We start from the raw sequence: 23,393 nt of genomic DNA on the forward strand, positions 1-23,393 counted from the left end.
CTGTCAGAATGGCTAAAATTAACAACACAGGAAACAACAGATGCTGGGAAGGATGCAGAGAAAGGGGGCTTTCTTATATTATTGGGGGGATTGCAGCCATATTGGAAGGTTCTTCAAAAAGTCAAAAATAGAACTACCCTATGATCTAACAATTGCCTTAGTATTTACCCAAAGAATACAAAAATACAAGGGAGACTTGTACCCTGATGCTTATAGCAACAATATCAACAATAGCCAAATTATGGGAAAAGCCCAAAGTTCAACTGATGAATGGATAAAGAAATTGTTGTATATATGTACATATACATACATACATACACACACATAAAAACACAATGGACTATTACTCAGCCATAAAATAGAATGAAATCTTGCCATTTGCAATGACATGGATGGAGCTAGATAGTATTATGCTAAGTGAAATAAGTCAGAGAAAGACAAATACCATGTGATTTCACTCATATGTGGAATTTAAGAAACAAAACAAACCAGGAAAGGGAAAAAAAGAGAGAGAGAGAGAGAGAGAGAGAGAGAGAGAGAGGGAGGCAAACCAAGAAAAAGACCCTTAACTATAGTGAACAAACTGATGGTTACCACAGGGGAGGTGGGGAGGAGGGGTGGGTTAAAGAGGGGATGGGGATTAAGGACTGCACTTGTGATGAGCAATGGGTAATATATGGAAGTGCTGAATCACTATATTGTACACCTGAAGCTAATATTACATTGTATGTTAACTGACTGGAATTTAAACTTAATTTTTTTTAATGTCTTATTTATTCTTAAGAGAGACAGAGAGAGAGAGAGACAGACAGAGCAGGAGCAGGTGAACAGCAGAGTGAGAGAGGGACACAGAATCTGAAGCAGACTCCAGGCTCTGGGCTGTCAGCACAGAGCCCGACGTGGGGCTTGAACTCATAGACTGCGAGATCACGACCTGAGCCAAAGTCAGACACTCAACCGACTGAGCTTAAATAAAAGCTTTAAAAACATGGGGCTCTCCCTGAGGATATTACTTCTCACAGAAACTTTGTGAATTTTTTTTTTCTCCTCTTACACCAGCATATTACAGACCTTTGACATTTAATAGCAATGAGAAAAGAGAATACCTATTTAAGTTTCATTTTCCATTTCTTTTGCCTGGGAGTATTTTACCCCAGATTTTTGTGTGGCTTGCTTTTTCGTATATTCAGATCTTTATTCAAATCTATGGCAAAACCATCCCTGACTACTCTGTCTAAAATAGTACCTCCTCTGTCACTACCTTCTTAATCTGTTTTATTTCCTTCGCAGCACACGAAGAGAACAGGAAAGTAGAATAAAAATATGATTAAAATATATATCCATGTAAAAGAGAAAAATACTACAAAGTATTTATAGCAGTCACCTTTAAGGTTGAAATTGAGTGACTTTACATATATATATATGTAATTTCTAATTTTTATACAATGGGTATATACTTTTGTAATCAGAATAAAGTTATCTTTAAATAATAGATCATAGTGATAGAAAATTCAAAACAGCTAAACAAAAGAATAATGGGAGAGTCCAGCAAATTTCTTCCACCTTCAGTGCCCAGGCAGAAATCCCATCAAATAAAAAACTCTGATAGACACTGATATGAAGACCACTTCCTGCTCGAGGCTGGTTGGCCATTGGCCTTACCTCACGGCAGACAGCTGCGATCTGGCCTTCATCCATGCAAGTTTCTGTTACCACATCTGTCAAAGAGCCTCCAGCCAAGTATTCCATGACAACCCACAGCTCATCTCCCACGAGGTAACTGTAGGAGTATAGAAAAGGGGTAAGAAGGAACAGAGCACACTGAGCCATAGCAATGGGTTTCAAAGGCTCAGCATATACACAGAGTGAACCTGTATCTCCATCAGCTCTGGAAAAGTCTAGGGTTCTTTTTTCCGGGGAAAAGCAAAATCTGGGGGATAGAAACACTAACTTGATATCCCTTGTGGATTCTCCTGGAGGAAACAAAGCAGATTATTCTGTGAAGCCCAAAAGAGTAGAACTAAGATTATTAGGTTGAAGATATAATAAAATTACATTTCATCACAATACAAAGCAACGCTTCTCAAAATTAGGCATCATTTCCACACATCTAGAAGCATCAAGGCAGAGAGCAACCAAACATTTGACAAAGATGGGATTTGGAATCCATGTCACCAGCATTAGAGCAAGTCACAAAACCTCCTTGAGAGTTCTAAATCTGAGATCCATGAGACCAAGTACTGGGTCTTGTTCAAGACTCTATCCCCAGAGTCTAACACAGTAGATGCCAATGTTTCCTGAATAAATCAATGAGCAAAATAAAAGATAATTGATTGTAAATATTAAATGAAATAATGGCTATAAAAGCCATTTAAAAGCTATAAAGTATCATACACATATTATGTTGGCAATGATCTCCACTTTACATGATTCTAAAAATGAAATGAATTCAACAAAGCCTGCAGAGCCAAAGCCTCTTCTGGTAAGCCAAGGGCTGCCATTTAGTGCTATATCCCTACAGAGATTATTGAGACATGAGTTACGACCAATACTATCACTCAGGGATTGGATCATTCAGTCCTATTATGTGATAAATAAAAAGATCACTTAGCCTGTCTGGTCAGTCTTTTTAGCTGCAGAATGAAACAAATAAAAAGACTAGCCTAGAGCCCTACAGACTTTTCTGCTAGCTTTAGACAAAGAAGTTATATTGGACTGAGTTGAGCTGTGTGGTATGTCATCTTATTGTCACCCTGATATTGGGACTACTTCTGGGCAGACAGAGACTGTTAAAAAAAAAAAAAGCCTTCAGCAAAGGGTAGGATTTGAATCCTATTCTCTTGATTCTGAATCTAGTACTCTCTACATAGCTTCTATATTCTTTGTAACTCAAAGTCTTGTAGTTTTTTGTTTTGTTTTTTTTTTTTTAGTTTCCAGGAAGAATATATGTGACAGATTAAGATGTTCTTCAACTTGAATCTCTTTTGAGAGAGAAGATGATGGGGACTTGGACTAAAAGATAATTTAGGACTGGGTAAAAAACTCTCCACTGGCATGAGCCTATTTCTTCCCTGACAAAGAATGCACATTATGCCCTCTCATCCAGCACATCAAGGAGACATCTGCCAGCTTGGACTGATTGGGAGGAAGAAATATGAGGGTTCAAGAGACTATCTCTGGACACTTGGAAAAGAGAGCCTCTTTACCTGGGCCTGACATGACATACCTCGGCTTTGCTGTGCAAAGCTAAGACAATGCACAAACAGATACAGGTTGTCCCAAAAACTCTGTGGCTACACTGTATGCCAAGGTACCATCAAAAATCACATCTCCAAGGTAAAGCCTCAGAGCATCACACATTTGGAGAAGAACAAATCGGATGGAGCTCTCCCCTGGGACAACTCACAAGAATCAGACGCTCAACTGCAATACCTTTACTTACTGCTCAGGGTAAGGGCACCCTCCTCTGTGCTCCCACAGGAGCTCCTGGGTATTTTTTTATTTGAAGGCAGGGATTGAACCTTACTTACTTCTGGTTTCACAGCACAAGCCTCTGGAAACACCAGCAAAGGCACAATTGATAAACAAATTTATAAATTTTCTTATCTTATTCCCAGGACACAAATTCCTTCAATAACATGGTCATGCATTTTATCGTTCAGATACCTCCAGTGATAAGACACTCACTTTTTAATGAGATAGGACATACTTTTATTGGGAAGCTTTCATTTTTCCTCATCCTAAGCCAAAATCTGGTACCCTTATAGCCTTCAGGAGTTTGTCCAAGCTATACTCTTCTATATAATAAGTTCTTCAAAGAGATGGGAAGGTGAATAATAACTTTCAGAGGATTTTTCAAAGCCAGTCATGATCCGCATCATGGAAAGACAATCATTCCTCAAAAAGGAAGAAGGCTTTATTTGCTATAGTTATCAACATTATGCATTGGAAAGGTCAAAGTCCAACTCTTTTCTTCTTTAAAGAAACCGAAGCCTACCAATGTTTTAGATGCAAAAGAAGAAATCTGGCAGAATCTGGTAGAAATGAAATATAGCTGACAATGCAACATAAATATTAAAAAAAGTTAGAGTCCAAGACTTAGTCCAATAGCACCTCGACCTGTGATGTCTCTAAAACCCAGGCAAGAAGCTCACTTTCTTTTTTCACATATAGGAGAAAAGAACATGATATGATGGAAAGGGTATGGATGTTGGTGCTAGGAATATTCAAATCCAAAACCCTCATTTGCTACTTACTGTCTTACTGGTCTTGGACAAGTTATTAACTTCTATGAACCTCAGTTTCTTCTCAGTAAAATACAGGTAGTAAACCCTATTTCACAATTAGATATGTTCATGAAAGTACTTGGTGCAAAGTAAAGCATAACACAAATGCTAGCTATAACCACTATTATTATGTTTAAGAACAGAATTCTGATGAGCTGGAATAATGGGCTGACATAATCAAAATGGGATTTAATGAAGGTTCCTAAAAAGTTCTACATTACCAGTTTAAGGCAAGCTCCCATTTAAAAAAAAAAAAGGGGATCAGAGATTTAAATTGACTACAGACTAACTAGAGGTCAACAATGAAACAGGCTTCCTAAAAATAAAACAGTGGATGAAATCATGTTGAATTTAGAACAAGAGAAGTCTTATTCTTTCCATATTGGTCAATCTCAAATGAAACTACAGACTGTCAAATTTTGAGAGAATGAGAAAGATAAACTAGAACTTATTCAGGAGGGTGAGTAGGATAAGGAAAGATCTGGAATGTGAAATGATTTAAAGACTTACATGGCTGATTCTGGCAGATGGGCTGAAGGGCCTCTGTGAGGCAGAACAAACGGTTCTGGGACCAGGTGTCAGAAGCTACAGGGTGGTAGGGTTCATCTAACCCAGAAAGACTGTGCAGCAATCAGAGGTGTCCAGCAGTATACAGGGTCAGAGGCAGACAGCCAAGCATCACAGAAGATTCTTAAATGAAGGCAGTTTAGAGTGCTGGTGATGCCTTCTCCACTAATAATTCCACCACCCATCAGTCCCAGGCTGATCTCTCTGACAAGACCTATTACTTCATACCTGTCCAAGTAGTTGACAATATTTGGGTTCTTGTTTTCCCTCATGACCAGGATCTCATTAATAATCAGCTCTTTCTTCGGCTGCTGCTGAAGGTTCATCTGCTTAATGGCCACCTGAAACAGAGTACATTCAATGAGCAACCAGTCACTCAACATTTACTGAGTGACTACTTAGTACCAGAATTTAAACACTAAGGAGACAGAGACGAATCAGTCTTAGCCCTTGCAGAATTCACATAAACCCGTGTATTCAATGTGAGGTTCCCGGACCAGCAGCATCAACATCATTTGGCAACTTGTTAGAAATTAAAATTTTTATTTTTTTAATGGCTATTTATTTATTTTGAGAGAGAGAGAGAGAGAGAGAGAGAGAGAGAGAGAACACACGCAAGTGGGGGAGGAGCAGAGAGAGAGGAAGAACAAGAATCCCAAGCAGGCTCCATGCTGCCAGCATACAGCCCAACACGGGACTCGACCTCATGAACTGTGAGATCATGATCTGAAGCTGAAATCAAGAGTCTAACGCTTAGCTGATTGAGCCATCCAGGTGCCCAAGAAATTGAAATTTTTTAGGTCCCACCCAGACAGAATCAGGAATTCTGTTTTAATAAATGCTCCAGCTGATTCTGATGTGCACCAAAGTTTGAGGATCAAACCTTCTATTAATAAAATATTCATAAGAGAAAAATATTTTTTTTAATCACAATATAAAAGAGGTATGCCATAACAAAAGTCCATACGAAGTGTTACAGAAACACAAAATAGAGCAAGACCTCCTTCAATATGGCAATGTTGAGACGCTTCATAAAGGGGGGGATGACTTTTTGAACTTGGTGTGGAAAGATAAATCAGAGTTGATCACATTAAGAGAGAAGAGAAAAAGGGGATGAGATCCTTAATATTTATGTATCAAAAAGAATTTAATAGGTTTTTTTGTCTGTGGAAATGAATTTCCACATAACACAAATATAAGGTATAAGTTAGTTTCCAAGACACTTTTGTGTCCATTTCTTCTATGTATCAAGTATTAGGTAAGGTATTCTCAGGTTTATTTCATTTAACCCTCGGAGACACACTATGAGTTAAGTATTAATATTGATTCCTTTTGACAGATATGGAAATCATGATTCAGAGAGGATATGTTATTTGTATACAAGTGATTCAGTAGCAAAGTTAGGATTAGAACCCTCAAAAGTGATGCCAATTTACCCTGCACACAAGGCCAAATTAATCTTCCCCATAGTGCACATTTGATAACACCCTGCTCTGCTCAAATACATAAATGGTTTCTGTTTGCCTAGATGCTCCTCAGCCCAACATTCAAAGTTCTCATGATCTGACCCCTATCTTACTTCCCACTGTATTCCTTCACATACTCTGTGATCTGATCTTCTCTCCATTTGGAGTACCTTGCATCCTTTCCACATGTTCAAAAGCTATTTATACTTTGTGTCAGGCCAAAAGAAACCTCATTCTCCAAACCAGATAGGCTTTTTTCTCTTCTTTAAAGCCTCATAAGATCATATTTATAGCTCTCTTAGGGAACTTACCACATAGTGCCTTTATGATGATTAGTTAGGGTGTGTATCTCTAGAAGCTTGAGAGCTCATTTGAAAACTCAGAATCCCTGGTGCCAAGCACAGGACCTGACACACAGTGGTTGCTCAACAAATGTTTGTGGAAATGAAGAGAGAAAGAGAGAATTCAGTGGGTTGATAAGAACTTTGTTTTTAGACTATAAATAGCATCAGCAATAGACTATTCCACAGAGCTTAAATTATTTGCTAAATGTTTACTCCCTAGAGATATTTTCTTTTCCTGCTTAACAGACAAGAACAGGGACAACCTAACAGAACAACTAAATGAGTCTTTCCAGAAGCAGCAAGAGCTGTAAAAAACGAATAATCCACATTTTTATGGGAAAAAAAAACATAACTCATATTTCTTTAAGTAAAGTATAGGCAATCTTCTGCAGAGATTCAGTTCATCAATAAGAACAGAAATGATTCTTTTAAACACTTGACTACTTCCATTCCTCACCGCAAGCAAGAAAAATTTGCTTCGGAGTGGGGTCTCCTATGAGGTTAGGCTTCTGGTCTGGCTATAGCTTTCCATAATGTTTGATTATTAGCTTTTTCTAATATCTGAAGAGCAACATATTGATCTAAAGATGTATTAAGTATAGTGACCTTTATAATATATATTAAAATCTGGGGCCAAAGGAATACCTTTGGAGTTCCTCTGGCCATCCTAAAGAATGGGACGGTGCTTACAAACCTCAAAGAGGTGGCTGCTGGAAGCAGCAAGGGAGATGACTGGCAAGTAGAGAATAACACAGAGGCAGTAGCAGGATACCAGGAATCCTTTTCAAAAGCTACTAAATATGTGCTAGGCTAAATGCCCTTCACACAATCCGTCCCTCTTAGGACAGCACATAGCATTTCTATAAAAGAAAAAGAATTGGGCTTGTGCTCTGAGAACCTGAGCTCTGGGGACCTAAGCTCTGAGGCTGTCATTTACTGACCTTGACCAATCACAAGCTTTCTGTGCCTTGGTCTCTCCATCAGTACATTGAGGATAATAATCCCACCTTTGGTTCCCTTTTTTGCAGGATTGTTTTGAGGACTAAATAGGAGATAGTGGCCAATGCATTACTCAAATACAAGTAAAAATTTTTAATAATAAAGGAAGAGAACAATAAAAACCATGAATTTTAGTAATGACTGTATTTGAGGAATATCTAACCCAGAGCAGCAAGAATGACCACATCAACAGGAATGACAGCAAAAACCAACCACCGACAACACTGTTTATTCAGTGCTTACTGCGCGCCAGGTGCTAGGTTAGGTGCTTTAGTTACATTATCTCAGTAAAAAGTAACAACAACCCTCCAAGCAAAAATCATTATCTGTATTTTCAAGTAAAGAAATTGAGACTCAGACTTTTAAGAAATTGACCAAGGTCATAATCAATGTCCTCAGGTCCATATGACTCCAAAGTCTCTTCCAATCTATTCCTTCTATAAAACACATTCCCTCTAAAAATGGGTTTGAAAAATAATTGTTGGATCTGTAACTGGGAGACTTCCTGGCACTAACATGCTAATCTTCCTATATGTGACACACAACAGTTCTGTTCTTCCCAGGTGGATAACCCCCAATAAGCATTCACTCACAAAGACTGAGAGCATCTTGCCAGCTCCACTAACGATTTATGCTCCCTGGGGCAGGAAATGAGGCCTTCCTGACCACACTACATTAGCCATCCTAATGGACTTGCTTCCATTCATAGTTTTGTAACCACAAGGCAGGCATACAGTGAAGTCAAGTTTCTATTTCCTGTGGCCAGCTTCTCACACATGCAGGTTCCAGGCCTTTCCAGGAACTGCCAATCACCAGCCTGTCTCCCATCAAGGGCTGTAGGGCCCCAGAGCCCAGAAACAGGACAAGGAGCCCTAGTACCTAACCTTAGCTCTGTTATGGCCTTGCAGCTTGGAGAACACAGGTCTACGTTTTAGAATCAAGATTCTAACCCAGTCCTTGCTAACTGCTGGCAGCACAAACTTGCAAAAGTTAGCTAAACTCTCTGAGCCTCAAAATCTTAATCAGTAAAAGGAAATAATATTACCTACCTCACAGGGTTCTTTTTAGGATTGGTATAATCACCTCTTTTCTACCTCTGCCTCTAATTCACCATGTTTAAAACTGGCACAGTAATACCTTCCTTACTCACCATTACTTTAACGCAGGTTCCTGTCCTCTGATCTATTCTCCACACTACAAGACTTTTATATGTGCCCAACGGCAAGTGTGGTCTCTAACACTTATATATGATTTTAATGTCTGCGTGCCTGCACAGGATTCAATATTTCACACAGTTCTTAGCACAAAGTGTGGCATAAGGCAAATCTTCAACAATTGCTTTGTGGAACAAATAAAAAATAATAAATATGGAATTTTTTACTGAATGTAATAAATATATAACTTTAATTCTTCAAGTTTATGATGCATTTTCACGTACATTGCTTTACTGAATTCTTCCAACACTTTTGGTAGGTATGTATACGTTATCATGTACATTTCATAAATAAAACTCAGATTCAGAAGTCACATGACTTGCCTAAAATCATTTAAGTGCTAACAACATTAAGCATCTGGGTTATTGAATTCATCTCAAAGAACAATGACTAAATCCTTAAATAATTATTTTGTTTTTTAAGTTGACCTACCGTCAACGGAGCCTCAATATTTGGTTTTGATGCTTATAAAATATTCACAAGAGCAAGGTGAAATATGTGCTATTCCTATTGACCATGACTGCTCCAGTATACCAGGGGTTTCAACCACCAAACATCCACAAGCAGGTCTTAGTAGCTTCCCTCCCAGGAGCCGTACTCTATCACAGGAACAAGAGGTCTCTCTCACAACCTCTGAGTCCCAGGACTCTGCAACCTAAGTACTTCCACGAGCAGCTCCCATCCCCAGCCCGCCTGCCAACATTCCCGCTCTACAATCAAAGAACAGAATGAAAGGAAAACTCAAGTACTCTATATTCCCTTCACGGCTTCCTTCTGCTGAAGATGTAGGGTCAGCAGGCCTTAGCAATAAAGTCAGAGTTCTGCCAGCTTAATGAAATGAGAAAGACAAAGAGGTGCCTCCAAATGAGGACCTCAACGTCTGCTGGAATTCTGGGCGCAGACTAACGAAAGGATCACTACATCAGGAGTCAAGAGATGTGTGTTTAAATCTCTTCTACGTCAGATTTCTCTACCAAACACCAAACTTGTATAAACAATCATCCACCACTAGGCAGTGCCACAAGAAGATCTCTCAGACAATATCCAACTTCTTCAAACCTATACCTCCACCTTTTTACTTTCTACTTAACTAGGATCGCTCACTTGTGAGTCATCCTCACATTCATCAATCCCCAGATTCTGGCAAATCTACCTGTGTACCCCTCAAATCCAGTCACTTCCTCCCATTCATACTATGCTATTGCCTCAGTCCAAACCATCACCTCTCACCTAAAATTATGTAATAACCACCTGACTCACCTGCTCCAAGCTTAACTCCTCCAATCTGTTCTCCATGCTGTAGCCACAGAGACTTTTTCCAAAATCTGTAAGTCTCATTATGTTACTCCTCTGTTTAGTTCTAGTCTCCTATAGTGAGAAACTAGAAGTGTCCCTATTGAGCTAAGAAGAACTAAAAATTAACCAAACATAAAAAGAAACAGTAGAACTGAAGGAGCAAGAGTCGGTGGTTAATACTCACCTCCTGTCCTGTGGCCACATCCATTGCAGTGTACACAGTGCCTGAAGCACTACGTGACAGGTGAGAGAGAGAGAGAGAAAAACAACACAGGTATTAAATGAAGTGACATTTGTCAAATGTAGATCTACACACGACCTGGCAATGCAAGTGTTAATAATAATAGCAGCAAAAATAACCCTCCCCAATCCCCCCTCCCCCTACTCTATTCTCATATGTACATGGCAGTACATGGCAGAAAGAGAACACAGGCTCCAGGGGCCAAAAGACTTAGGTTCCAAAATGAAATGTCTACCTAGTATCTACAAGCTATATGATCTTGAACAAGTGATTTAATTTCCCTGAGCTTCACTTTCCTCGTTGGCAAAGTGAAGATAAGAGGTAAGAGACTATAAGAGAATTTAAATCAATTAGTTCATAAAGCACTTAGCCAAGTGCCTAGAATATAACAGGTCTTGATTATATACTAGTTTTCTGTTCTTGCTCTTCCTCCTCTCTTCTCCATCACCCTTGGCAGGTTCCTTTAACCCCTTGCAGCCTCAAACTCTTTATTTGTAAACCTTAGTAAGGTCAGATCTATGGTTTTCAACCAGGGGTGAGTGAGGGGAAAGGGGTCCAAGGGAAATGTTCAGAATGAGGTGGAGGGAGGCGGCGGGGAGGGTTGACCTGCTTATATTTTTAGCAAAAGAAATACGGACTTCTGGGGTAATAGTAATGTTCTATTTCTTAATGTAGGTACTGGTTACATGGGTGTGTTCATTTTATAAAATTCATTGAGTTGTACACTTATCTGTGTTATATTCAATTATAATTTACATTAAAAAACTGTAAGTACTAAAAAATAGAAAATTAATCTCATGGTGCTTTAATCTTATGAACCTTTAGAACAGTGATTTTTTACTCATTTATCCTATCAAGAGGATATGTGAATTTTATTTTGCAGTTTATATTGTAAAATAGGTTTTTATTTTTCATTTTTTCAAACATAAAATATTAAATATGGTTTTTCAAACACATATGTTGCCTGAAAATCCGATATAATTCTTACCCCATCCCCAAGGTAAAAATAACCTCATATACACACATATGTACATGTATAATACACAAACATATATACACACACACACACACACACACTCACACATACAAACAGAGACAGAGAGTGGGAAGAAGAAAGGCAGAGACAAACTGAATAATGCTAGGAAAGGAATCATGTCCGTTCTAAATAACTAAAAACTTAATTTTATGCCTATAACCATGAACCCTGTATATCTGTAGGTGAGTAATATGCAACAACATTTATAACTGTACATGCTGTATGTCAGATACATATGTGCAATTTGAAGAAATCTTAAAGTCTATATATTACCAAATGCATTCCAGGCAAGCCCTGAGATTATGCTACCCAGGGAAATCAGGTCCGTTTAGGGAGAAAAGTCACTTGTAGGCCTTGCAGCTCAAAATTATGGTCACCAGCTTCCACACCACCACTCTTTAGTTAGAAGTATACTTATATGCCAGGAAATTGCGATCATAAGATACGGGCTATAAGAAGTGGATTATTTGTATTGGCAGTTATCTTCCCATTGCCTGATCATTCTATCTCTAGTCATTTTCTGTCATTAAGCCGGTGTCTATTTTCCTATACTCATCTTCTTCCATCCTACCATAAGCATCATTCTTAAAGGGCAAATATGCCCAGGCCCCAAGGGACTGGACATTTTGGGACTATGTCTCCATGATTACAGAGATTTAGATGTCAGGCCCACTAGTTAATACTTGATTATTTGTACCTTAAAAAAAGACATATGAATTCCAGGTCAAAAAAAATTCTTCAGGTCTTAAGGGATAAAAAGCAAACAAAAATTGTAACTATCAATTCATCATATTTATGTAGCATTTATTTTTTACTATTTTTTTTTAAGTAGGCTCCATGCCCAACATGGGGCTTGAACTCACGACCCTCAGATCAAGAGTTGCATGTTCTACCAACTGAGCCAGCCAGGTGCCCTGTGGCATTTTAAAATCATGCAATGTGTAGGAGCTTAATACATTTTTCATTCCTCCCTTAGCACACTAACAGACCTGTCAAAAAAGCAAGGAAAAAACATTTTTCAGATGTTGCCTATTTATGCCTATATATGTTACATTTCTGATGTTCATTTCTGAATTAAAAAAAAAAGTCAGAGGGGCACCTGGGTGGCTCAGTCGTTTAAGTATCAACTTCGACTCAAGTCATGATCTTGCAGTTTGTGAATTCGAGCCCCATGTTGGTCTCTGTGCTGATAGCTCAGAGTCTGGAGCTTGCTTCAGCATCTGTGTCTCCCTCTCTCCCTGCCCCTCCCCTGCTTGCACTCTGACTCTCTATCTCTCTCAAAAATAAATAAACGTTTAAAAAAATTAAAAAAAAAAAAAAGAAAGAAAAGTCAGAAGTTCTGGAAGTGAAAGGCTCTGAGTCCACAAACCCTCTCTTAAATTTACAGATGAAGAAATTGAAGTCCAGAGATGCAACCTGACTTGCCCACACTTGTCCATGCACCTTTCTTCTACATTCTTAATATTGTAATGTAGTTAGGTAAAGGAAATGCCATCCCAGGTTATTTTGAGACAAGCAATATGATTTCTCTTCAAGGTGTTAACTACCTTATATCAGTTCAGACTCGCAAAAGCATGTCTGGTAGGAAAAGCACTGGACCAGGAAAAAAATAAAATCCACTCATGTCCAGGGTTATTTTGAGGATTAAATTAAACAACAGATGCAAATAACAGATGTAAGCTGTAGAATGATGTACAAACACATCATTATATAATGCAATACTTTATTTTCAGAAGTTCTTGGATTCATAAGAAAGAAAACTAAAACAGAAAACTTCAAAGACTTCATTAGCAACAATGCTTTCATTCAATTAACTGAGAGCTTTCTGTAAGTCAGGTGCTTTTTTTTTCCAGTTTCTCTTTAATTTTAGCTATTTGGGTAGGTCTATAGAAATCTCATTATTTTGCTTTTTTATACAGAGATATGACTTGACTAAAGTAAACTGCACAAATTTTCAGTGTGCAACTTGATGATTTTTCAATATGTACACACCCATGTGTTCACCATTAAGATCACTCCAAAGGTTCCTTATGCCCCTTCCCAATTCACATGCCCTTCCCAGACACAACCATTTTTCTGACTTCTATTAGCATAAATAGAAGTCTTCTTTTGAACTTCTCTTGAACTTCACATAAACACACATCATATAGTGTCTGCTCTTTTATATCTGGCTTCTTTTGCTCAAAATAATGGCCAAACACTTTTAAGACTTATCATAAACATGAGGTCTTTGAAGACAGAGTTTGTATCAGATTCATAGCTGTATTCATAGTGCCTAGCACATAAACAGGAACTCAGTTAAGAGTTGCTGACTTCAGTACACTGAGGGCAGCATGCAAGATTCACAGAAGAAATCAGAGAGCAGGAGACATGAATCCTGGCATCCACCTAGAAAAGCAGGTCCCATTACACTAGCAGAAGGGTCTGTAGTTCAGAGTCTTCCATTTCATATTAGTGCTGGTAGGTCTCAGCGCCAGGTCAACAGGGTTAATCTGAAAAAGCAGAGCTATAATTTGGGAAGCAGGTTTTGTGCTAAGAAAATAAATGGCTTTTGCACTCTCACTGAAGGGTTATTTTTAGCAACATGGTCAGCTAAATGGCACATCTCTCATACTAAGCATAATTCTGCCAAACCTGAAGTCAGCCTAACATAACACTTCCAGATGGGTGAGGGATGAGGTAGAGAAAGAACAAGGTTTATGAGAGGCAAAACAAAAGCAAAATCATATATACCAGCATACACAATTTTTAAGTCATTTCTCTAGGGAAAGAAAATGCCCCTACTAACCCTTGTCCAATCTTCTCAAACCGTGTATATTTCTTCTTAGGATCGCCCACACTCACTATGCTCCCTTTGAAAGAAACAGAGACCATGAATCATTTTTTCCCAGATCAAGATACAAAGCAGGGCCCATGTTCCCCCAAACCCTGGAGCTGGCAAGGATTAAAAAACTATCTCAAACACCCAAAACCATACTCAGTACATCCTTAGCTCTTGCCCGTAAGTTCCAACCAAAAATTTCATCTCCTTACGGCTTTTATTCATCGTATTCTATTCCATTTCTAAACTCCTAAAGGCCACCATTCATTTTTAAATTCATTCATTCAATAAACATTTACTCATTTAATATGCTCACTTACTATGTACCAAGCCCTATGTTGAATACTAGGAATAAAGGGATAGATGAGACATAGTTAAAACAGTCCCTGCTCTCAAGAAGTTCAGTCTCATGGAAGAAATAGAAAAGTTAACATAAAGTTTCATGAAAATCCAATTGTTGTAATACAGAAAGAGGCATAAAATACAGACTGGAAAGTCTTCAGAAAGGAAGTGATATCTGATTTTTACAGGGTAAGTAGGAGTTAGCCAGGGAGAGGAAAGTCAAGAAGGGGTTACAGAAGGAAGTATATCAAGTGCAAAGACACAAAGGTATGAGAGAGGTTGGGTTTCACCATCTAGATGGTGAAACCAAGGCCCACAGAAGGGAAGATACTTCTTCCCAACGTCACACAGCAAATTGGTGGTCAGAACTAAGATTTGGAGTTTGGTTTTTGGTCTCCCAGTCCAGTGAGCTCTCCCCAACACCAATTACTAATATTTGATAATTTTCACATATATTATCTCATTTGATTTACAAATAAGACAGTTATTAACATCCTAATCTAAAAGATGAGAAAAGGGAAGCCTAGAGAACAATAGGAAATTGCCCAAGACCCCAAGTCATTGGCAAGGCTGGGGCTTCAACCCAAGTGCCTTTAACTCCCAGGCTAGTCTGCTGTTCCTAATTCTATGTTCTAAGTATTAGTGCTTTAAAACAAATCTGGTTCAGAGAAAAACACTACATATAGGAGTAAACAGATGGCTAGATAAGTGGCTTTTCCTACTTCATTTCATAAGGGCTCTGGGCAAGGGCAACTATTAAAAGAGTGACATTTTTTAAAAAGTCAAATAAGAATTATCAGGAAGCAATTGAAAGTGGCTAAGCTAAAGAACCAGAAACCTAGGCTTTAAAAAGCAATGCTAGTTTGCAGATTTGGCCAAATAAGTCACATCAAATCTCCTTTAGAAGTAAATAGGTACAGGGGTGCCAGGGTGGCTCAGTCAGTTAGGTGTCTGATCTCAGCTCAGGTCATGATCTCATGGCTCATGGGTTCAAGCCATACATCGGGCTCTGTGCTGACAGCTCAGAGCCTGGAGCCTGCTTCACATTCTGTGTCTCCCTCTCTCTCTGCCCCTCCCCTGCTCTCACTCTGTCTCTCTCTCTCTCTCAAAACTAAATAAACATTAAAAAAAAATTTTAGTAAAAAAGAACTAAATAGGTACAAAGAATAAATTGAAGTCCTCATCAAATGATTTTTCCAAGCCCAAACACTAACCTAGTCCTTCCTTCAGGCAGAAATTCTCTTACAGTTTACTGAAACACAGCAACAAGCTATTCTAACACACCCTCATTTCTTGCCACTAAAGAAAGTGAAACAGAAGTTACCACCTGAGACCAAGAGGCAGCATGCTTTCATTATAGAAGCACAAGGGCTCTAACCTCAGCCCTGTTACTTTCTGGCTGTGTGATCTTTGGGCAGGGTATTTAGCATAACCAGAGCCTCAAATACCTTAACTCCAAAAAATGAAGATTATAATGTCTATCTTCATAAGGAATAAATTAACAACAAAAAAAATCAAGGAAATACCTTGCTTGTCATTTGGTACATAGCACAGGCTCACAAAATGTTAGTTTCCCTTCACTCTTTTCCTACAACCAAGATGGCAGATCCGTCTTCTCCTTGGTCAATGGCAAGCATCAATAATCACAGGAATCTTTCTGACCAGGTATGAATAAGGCCTCGGTCTTTCTCAACACAACATCCCAGACTAATCACTAGATAAAAGCTATTTTTCATCTCCATAACCCATGCCTAAGGTTAAGAGATACCTAGCCCTTGAAGTGAGCAATCCACATTCTCATCACATTCCCATTCTAACGTGATATCCTATCAGGGCTGCTGAGACAGAGGAGGTGGCTGCAGGGGCAAGGTGAGAAGCAAACCTTACGTGGCTAAGATATCAAGCATAGCCAGCCAGCCACATAGACCAAGCCTAGGACCAGGATCCTTTTAGCAATGGTTTTCCATCTTTGTGCTCATCCAGTCACATACAAAAGGCAAGTCGAGAAGGTTACAAAGTGCTTACGTAATTTCTCCAAGATCTCCTCATCAGACATTTTAGGCTTCTTCTTCTGCTTCTCAGTATTCCGGGTCAGAGCATCTGGTGGAATGGTATTATTCTCAGTAGGTGAAATGGGAGATGTAGCCACATCCCGAGTTGGAGTAACAGGAAGCGGTTCAATCACAGACCGTGTGTATACCTGCATTGTTGGTGCAAGAATTTGGCAAGGCCAGTCTTTGTTAGCACAGGTGATGCTCAGGAGCCTCTTACACATGTGTGTTAGAACATCCACAGAAGAACAAATCCCAATAAACTCAACCCTTCTCCTAGGTCAAAATCTATGCTCCTCTTCTTCTGTGCCCCAGGCCCATCCTCTGTGGGTGGAATGGCCTTCCTTGTTCTCACATACACAACATAAATTAGGAATTAACAGTGTCCTTTTAGAAAGGAATACTATGAATTGGGGTGCCTGGGTGGCTCAGTCGGTTAAGCAACCAGCTTCAGCTCGGGTCATGATACCACAGTTCATGAGTCGAGCCCCGCATCAGGCTCTGTGCTGATAGCTTGGAGTCTGAAGCCTGCTTCAGAAGATTCTGTGTCTCCCTCTTTCTCTGCCCCTCCCCCGTTTACACTGTCTGTCTCTGTCTGTCTCTCGTAAAATGAATATTTAAAAAAATTTTAAAAAAAAGGAATGCTATGAAGATCAAATTTACCAATTCATTTGTTCATTAGCTATTTACTTCCTTTCTGTTATCTGCCAAGAACTATGTTAAGCACTATTCATACATATATATTTCCTCTGTTTTTGAGAAGTTCTTGGTTTAGTGGGAAAATTTTTTTTAAATAAACATGCTTGCAAACTGAAAAAAGGCCGTATCAAGGTGAGCTATCTTGACAACTCTCCAATTGTGAAGCTCATTGTGACCTACAGAAAGGGTGATTCCACAGATTCTGTTTAAAAGTTCTCATCCTAAAAGTTCATCTAAACCCCTTAAATTTCCGTCACGCATCTCCTACAGTCAGTCAATCAACTTATGGTTGAACAGCTCCCTGAATCCTCTACTCAAAAGGCAGCCTTTTTTTTTTTGCATTAGCACAGAGTGTAAGCCCTAGATCATTCTTTCATTGTAAAGCTCTTGTCATATTAAAATTCCAAACAAAGAATCATCTAATAGAGTATCATCTGATGATAGGTTAGTGCGCACTGATGCTAAATCAAGTAAAAGGCATGGGGACCAGATTGTGCAAAGTGAGGGCAGAGGGACTGTGGCTATTTTGAAATGCAAGAACCTCAAAGGAAGTTAAATAAAAATCACTGCCAATATCCAGCATCAAAATGCACTCCTGATGTCCAGCATATTAATAGCACTAACATATTTATAAATTCCTTTGGGCCTTTCAGTATCATCAATGATGTTCTAGGAGGTAGAATGCTACACATTTAACAGAGAAGAAAAGATCTGCAGCAGGCTGCTTTGTTGCTTCCCAGGAGACTAGAATAATTTATGTAAGTCCTGCACTAAGTAACATTAATTCTATATATCTTCCTGTCTGTGAGGAACAGCCTAAGCAAACTAGAGTTAGGTTGGTATAAACACCAATTATCTAGGATACTTCAGGACTATCTGCAAACCAGTGATAAATAAAGACACTATCTCATATCTTTAATCATACAGAAAGTACTTTTCAGTCAAGGTGGTTCTGTGATTTCACCAGCTGCAAAAATCCAAGGACCCTTACCACAGCATTAAACCTCTAGGCCTCTAGGCCTTATAACTCCCCCTGTAAGCTCTGTCAAATCCCAAAGCTGTCCACATCTCCAAAGACTCACAGATTTTGTGTGCTCTGGGCGTGGAGCAATCACTGGAGGAGGGGTAGCATCATCATCATCATCTTCATCTTCTGAAACTGGTGGCACTGCAGGAGTCTCAGACACCGTCTTCACATTCTATACAGCAGAGAAAAGCCGGTTTCATCAGGTCCAGCTGACATGAGACTTAAGCTACCAGAATTGCCAAACCCCAGGAGTAATCTCATTCAGACACCCCTTCTCACACCCGAATCAGACTCCAAACTCTCCACCTTTGTGTAGCCAGTCCCAGGAACTCAGTCAGCTTCTCCCTTTTCTTTTAGCTACTACTACCCACTAGTCCCTTGGGGGTTTCCTTCTCCCACCCAAAGCCTACTTGTGGATTAGGAAGCCAGCTTACAGATTCTCTACTTGCCTTGCCTAGTCCAAACTCTGAACACAAGCTCATAGTTCCTTCCCTTATTCTATGAATTTGACTCTCTTCACTGAACAGGTAACAAAGTACAAAATGTGGGAAAGGGATCAAAAGTTTGAAACTTCACAAAGTTTATCATTATAATTCCTTACTCCTTTCTGTATCTGATATGGGGGACAGAGAGAGGGTGAACTCCCCTCCTGCCTGCCATTTGGGGCTTCTGGAGAGAGGAAAGTCAGGAGTCAGAATGACAGGAGCTAAGTGAAGGAACTTACCTAGTGGAATACTAGGCAAGAACTACTGTGTGGGAGACTGATCTTTACCACATTGGACATACTAAGGGAGGAAAACTGGCAATCTCATAGATTTGAACAGGACTGCTGGTGCAGGGCATAACTTTTAATTAAAAATTGGCAGTCCTGGGTATATGTAAGCAAGTAGCTTTGGTGCCAACAGGTGATGAATTGATCCTCTTGGTCTCAAGATTCATCGTTTGAAGCATGTGGAGGAAGAGGAGGGGTATAATTGGAGGGGTAACCTTAAATTACTTCCCGTTCTGAAATCCAACAGAGGTCTTTCCCTGTCAAATCACATATTTTGATATCTTTCTGCTCTCTACTATTTCTTTCCTCTCCACTATTCCACTCGACAAAAATGTAACTAGAAACCCAAAATGGGAACAAAGTCACTCAGCAATCTCTTCATCATGATGTGGCCCTGGTGCTCCCGATATATACTGTAAACACAATTTAACATGTTTATTTGCTTCCTTTAACTCTGTAGAAAAGGGCATTTCATCATCTTTCTTAGCAACACATTCTGTTTTCCACAGGTAATGGCTTTGGGTGGTAATATTAACAACCACCAGTCCAGGGCACCTGGGTGGCTCAGTCAGCTGGCTCTTGATTTCGTCTCAGGTCATAGTCTCACAATTTTGTGAGTTTGAGCCCCGCGTCAGGCTCTGCACTGACAATGCAGGAGCCTACTTGGGATTCTCCCTCTCTCCCTTTCCTTGCCCCTCCCCTGCTGGTGGTTGAACCCAATAGTGTGCTCTCTCTCTCTCTCAAAATAAATAAACATAAAAGAAAAAAATACCACTATCAAGAGATATAGGTTTTTAACCCAAATTTTTACTTTTTATCCCTGTGTCCTTAGGCAGAGCTGTCCCGCCCTGAGCCACAAGTTTCTTGTCTATAAAATGGGGATAATGATAGCAGCTCTCTGCCTGAGGGCCAAAGGAGGATGAAATGAAGTGATGTGGGCATAAAAACACTTTGTAAATAAATGCTAAGGAGCTAGAAGGATGTGAGGAATCAACTAAATTGTTATTATGTCTAATAACCACAAACCTCTATTTTAACAAAAGCAGTGACTTCAACTCATGTATTCATTCACTGTGTACCTGGCTCTATTTTAGGCTCTGAGGCTATATTAAAGAACAAAACAAATATAGACCCTGGTCCTATGCTTGCATTTTAGAAGAGAATACAGTCAAAATTAATTACCAAAGTTCCAGGTAGTAATAAGGTACATGTATGAGAGCAGTAATTGGTTAGGAATGGAGAATGTTAATTTAGATAGAGTAGTCATGGAAAGGGCTCTCTAATGAGAAGTTATATAAGCAGAGGCCTGAATGAACTGAGACAGCAAGCCATGGGACTCTTTGGGAAAAGAATATTCACGGCAGGTAGAAGGAGTACAAAGATCCTGAGATGGAAACATGCTTGGTGTGTTCCAATACTTCTAGGAGGTCTACATATATTGCTGAGAAATGCTTATGACATAAAACCTGCTGAACTTTGGGTAAAAGCAGTAGGAACCTCCGATGCTCTGGCCCAGGGCTGCTTCCATCCATTCCGCCTGCCCCAGCCCCATCAGAGTGGGGGCTCTTCCAGGGCAAGGCAGGTTATAAACTGCATCATCTAAGAGGGGTCACCTTCATTTGGAGCAGTGGACAATGCCCAGGCCCCGTGGTGCTGTCAGCGGAGGTAACCTCCCAGAGCTGGTAGCAAAAGAGGCCACAACTCAGATCTACCAGCCTGAGACTGCAGTCCTGGATAGGCAAACAAATTCTGGCTGGGACTGCTCACAGTCACAGCAGTCATGAGAGAGGCCCCACACTAGGCTCACATGCCTAGCTGTGTGCATATACATAAAAGAATCAAAACAGCCAAGCAGAAAGCAAAAGCTGTAACAGACCTCAAGGAGATGTCAATAATTAACAGAACTAGGATAAAAATTAGCAAGGACATAGAAAATTTGAACAATACCACCAATCAATTCAACCTAACTGACATATATAGGACATTCTACCCAAGATCTGCAGAATACACATTCTTTTTAACCACATATAGATCATTCTTCAGAATAAGCCATATGCTAGGCCACAAGACACATCATAATGAATTTTAAAGGATTAAAAACACATAAAATGTATTATTTGACACCTTGGAATTAAATTAGGAATCAACAACAGGAAAGACATTTCTCCAAAGAGATAACCAAATGGCAAAAAAAAAAAATACATGAAAAGATGCTCAACATCACTACCCATTGAGAAATGCAAATCAAATCAACAATGAGATACCATTTCACACCCACTAAAATGGCTACAATCAAAAGATAGAGAATAACAAAGGTGAAGGAAGATATAGAGGAATTTGAACCCTCATAATTGCTGGTAGGAGTATAATATGGAACAGCCACTGGGAAATATAGTCTGGCAGTTCCTTAAAATGTTAAACACAGAGGGCACCTGGATGGCTCAGTCAGTTAAGCATCCAACCCTTGATTTTGGCTCAGGTCATGATCTCACAGTTCATGAGTTCAAGCCTCACACTGGGCTCTGCACTAACAGTGCAAGGCCTGCTTGGGCCTTCTCTCCCTCCCTCTCTCTCTCTGCCCCTCCCCTGCACTGTGTGTGTGTGTGTCTCTCTCTCAAAATAAATAAACTTAAAAAAAAAAAATAAGTAAGGGTGCCTGGCTGGCTCAGTCAGTTAAACATCTGACTCCTGATTTCAGCTTAGTTCACAATCTCATGGCTTGTGAGTTCAAGCCCCACGTTGAGCTCTATACTGACAGTGTGGAGCCTGCTTGGGATACTCTCTCCCTCTCCGTCTACCCCTCCCTCACTCACATGCTCTGTCTCACTCTCTTTATCTCTCTCAAAGTAAATAAATTTTTTAAAATAATAAGTAAAAAAATAAATAAATAAAATGTTAAACATTGAGTTACCATATGACCTAGCAATTCCACTCCTAGGTATATATCCAAGAGAAATGAAAATATACATCCACATACAATTTATACATGAATGAGCATTATTAATAGCCAAAAAGTAGAAACAACCCAAATGCCCATCAACTGGTGAGCAGATTAAACATGTAGTATATCAATACAATGGAATATTATTGAGACCTAAAAAGAAATGAAATACTGATGCAAGATTCAACAGGGATTAATTTTGCAAACTTTATGCCAAGAATCTAGACACAAGACTATATGCTATGCGCACATTTCAGTAAAATGTCTAGAAGGGCAAATTTATACAGACAGAAAGAAGATCAGTGGTTTTCCAGGGCTGGGCATGGGAGTTTGAATGAACTGTAAAAGTTAACAAGGGAAATTTTCAAGGTGATGGGAATGTTCTAAAAAGTAGAGTGTGGTGATGGCTACACAAGTATAAACATTAAAAAAAACCCACTGCATTGTACAATTAGGGTGGGTGAATTTCATGGTATATAAACACTGCCTCAATAAACCTGCTTTTTTAAAAGTAAAAATTTTAAATTATATCTAAAGCCAGTAGATTCTCATTATATATTTTAAATAATCTAGAAATGTAAGGAATTAAAAGTGAACAGTCCTCAGGAATGCCTGGTAAAGATGGCAAGTTGAACGTGGGAATCTACATCTTGAAATCTCACTAGAACTATAATAAAGAAATAGTCTTTTAAAGGCATTAAACCCAGAAGAATGAGGAGAGCAAGAGAGAAGGTAAGAGCAGCAAAAAAAAAAAAGGGAGGCAATGACTAATGGATGAGCAGTAACTGACTCAAGGAGGCTGAATTCAAAGCTGAAAACCAATCTATTTATCCATGAAGCAGAATCCTCAAAGGCACAGGAACTGGTAACACTGTATACTTCTGAATTTGAAGATGAAGTAGAGGGGAAGGGGAGAGTACTAAAGGCAGATTCAATGAAAGTTATTTAAGATGTAGTTAGATCCCTAAATCTCTTCACCTACTCTACACCACTATGTGGTTGCCCTTCCCACCCCTAGCAGAAAACTGGAGGTCTAGTCTCTGGAAGGGAAAACAGAGAATTTCTGGATTAGGGATGTCAGGCACAGTCAAATGTTAAGACTATCAAATCAAAAACAGGGTAATTAAGAGAATATACTGAATGCTGAGACCCCTACCCCGCTTCCCTTTCTAGGCTCCTAGAACTCTAGGAGTCTAACTTTTATTCTCAAAGCAGGAGATTAGAAGATCCTTCTCGGTTTCTTACCAGCCTCAGTTCTAAGATAAAATACAGGAGGTTTCAGCAAATGGTC

General features: G+C 39.3%; 1 protein-coding gene across 3 annotated transcripts in view; it reads right to left on the minus strand.

The window, feature by feature from the left end:
- PAK1 (p21 (RAC1) activated kinase 1) overlaps positions 1-23,393 on the minus strand; it is a 154,200-nt gene that overhangs the window by 12,055 nt on the left and 118,752 nt on the right. For all 3 annotated transcript variants that reach the window (XM_049652738.1, XM_049652747.1, XM_049652733.1), the window contains exons 6-11: positions 18,445-18,561; positions 16,638-16,812; positions 14,238-14,301; positions 10,357-10,405; positions 5,082-5,194; positions 1,663-1,780 (exon numbers count right to left, since the gene is read on the minus strand). In XM_049652738.1, coding sequence (XP_049508695.1) covers positions 1,663-1,780; positions 5,082-5,194; positions 10,357-10,405; positions 14,238-14,301; positions 16,638-16,812; positions 18,445-18,561 — 636 coding nt within the window. The remainder of the gene's footprint in view (positions 1-1,662; positions 1,781-5,081; positions 5,195-10,356; positions 10,406-14,237; positions 14,302-16,637; positions 16,813-18,444; positions 18,562-23,393) is intronic.

The sequence above is a fragment of the Panthera uncia genome, chromosome D1 (genome assembly GCF_023721935.1).
Source record: "Panthera uncia isolate 11264 chromosome D1, Puncia_PCG_1.0, whole genome shotgun sequence".
Lineage (NCBI taxonomy): Eukaryota > Metazoa > Chordata > Mammalia > Carnivora > Felidae > Panthera > Panthera uncia.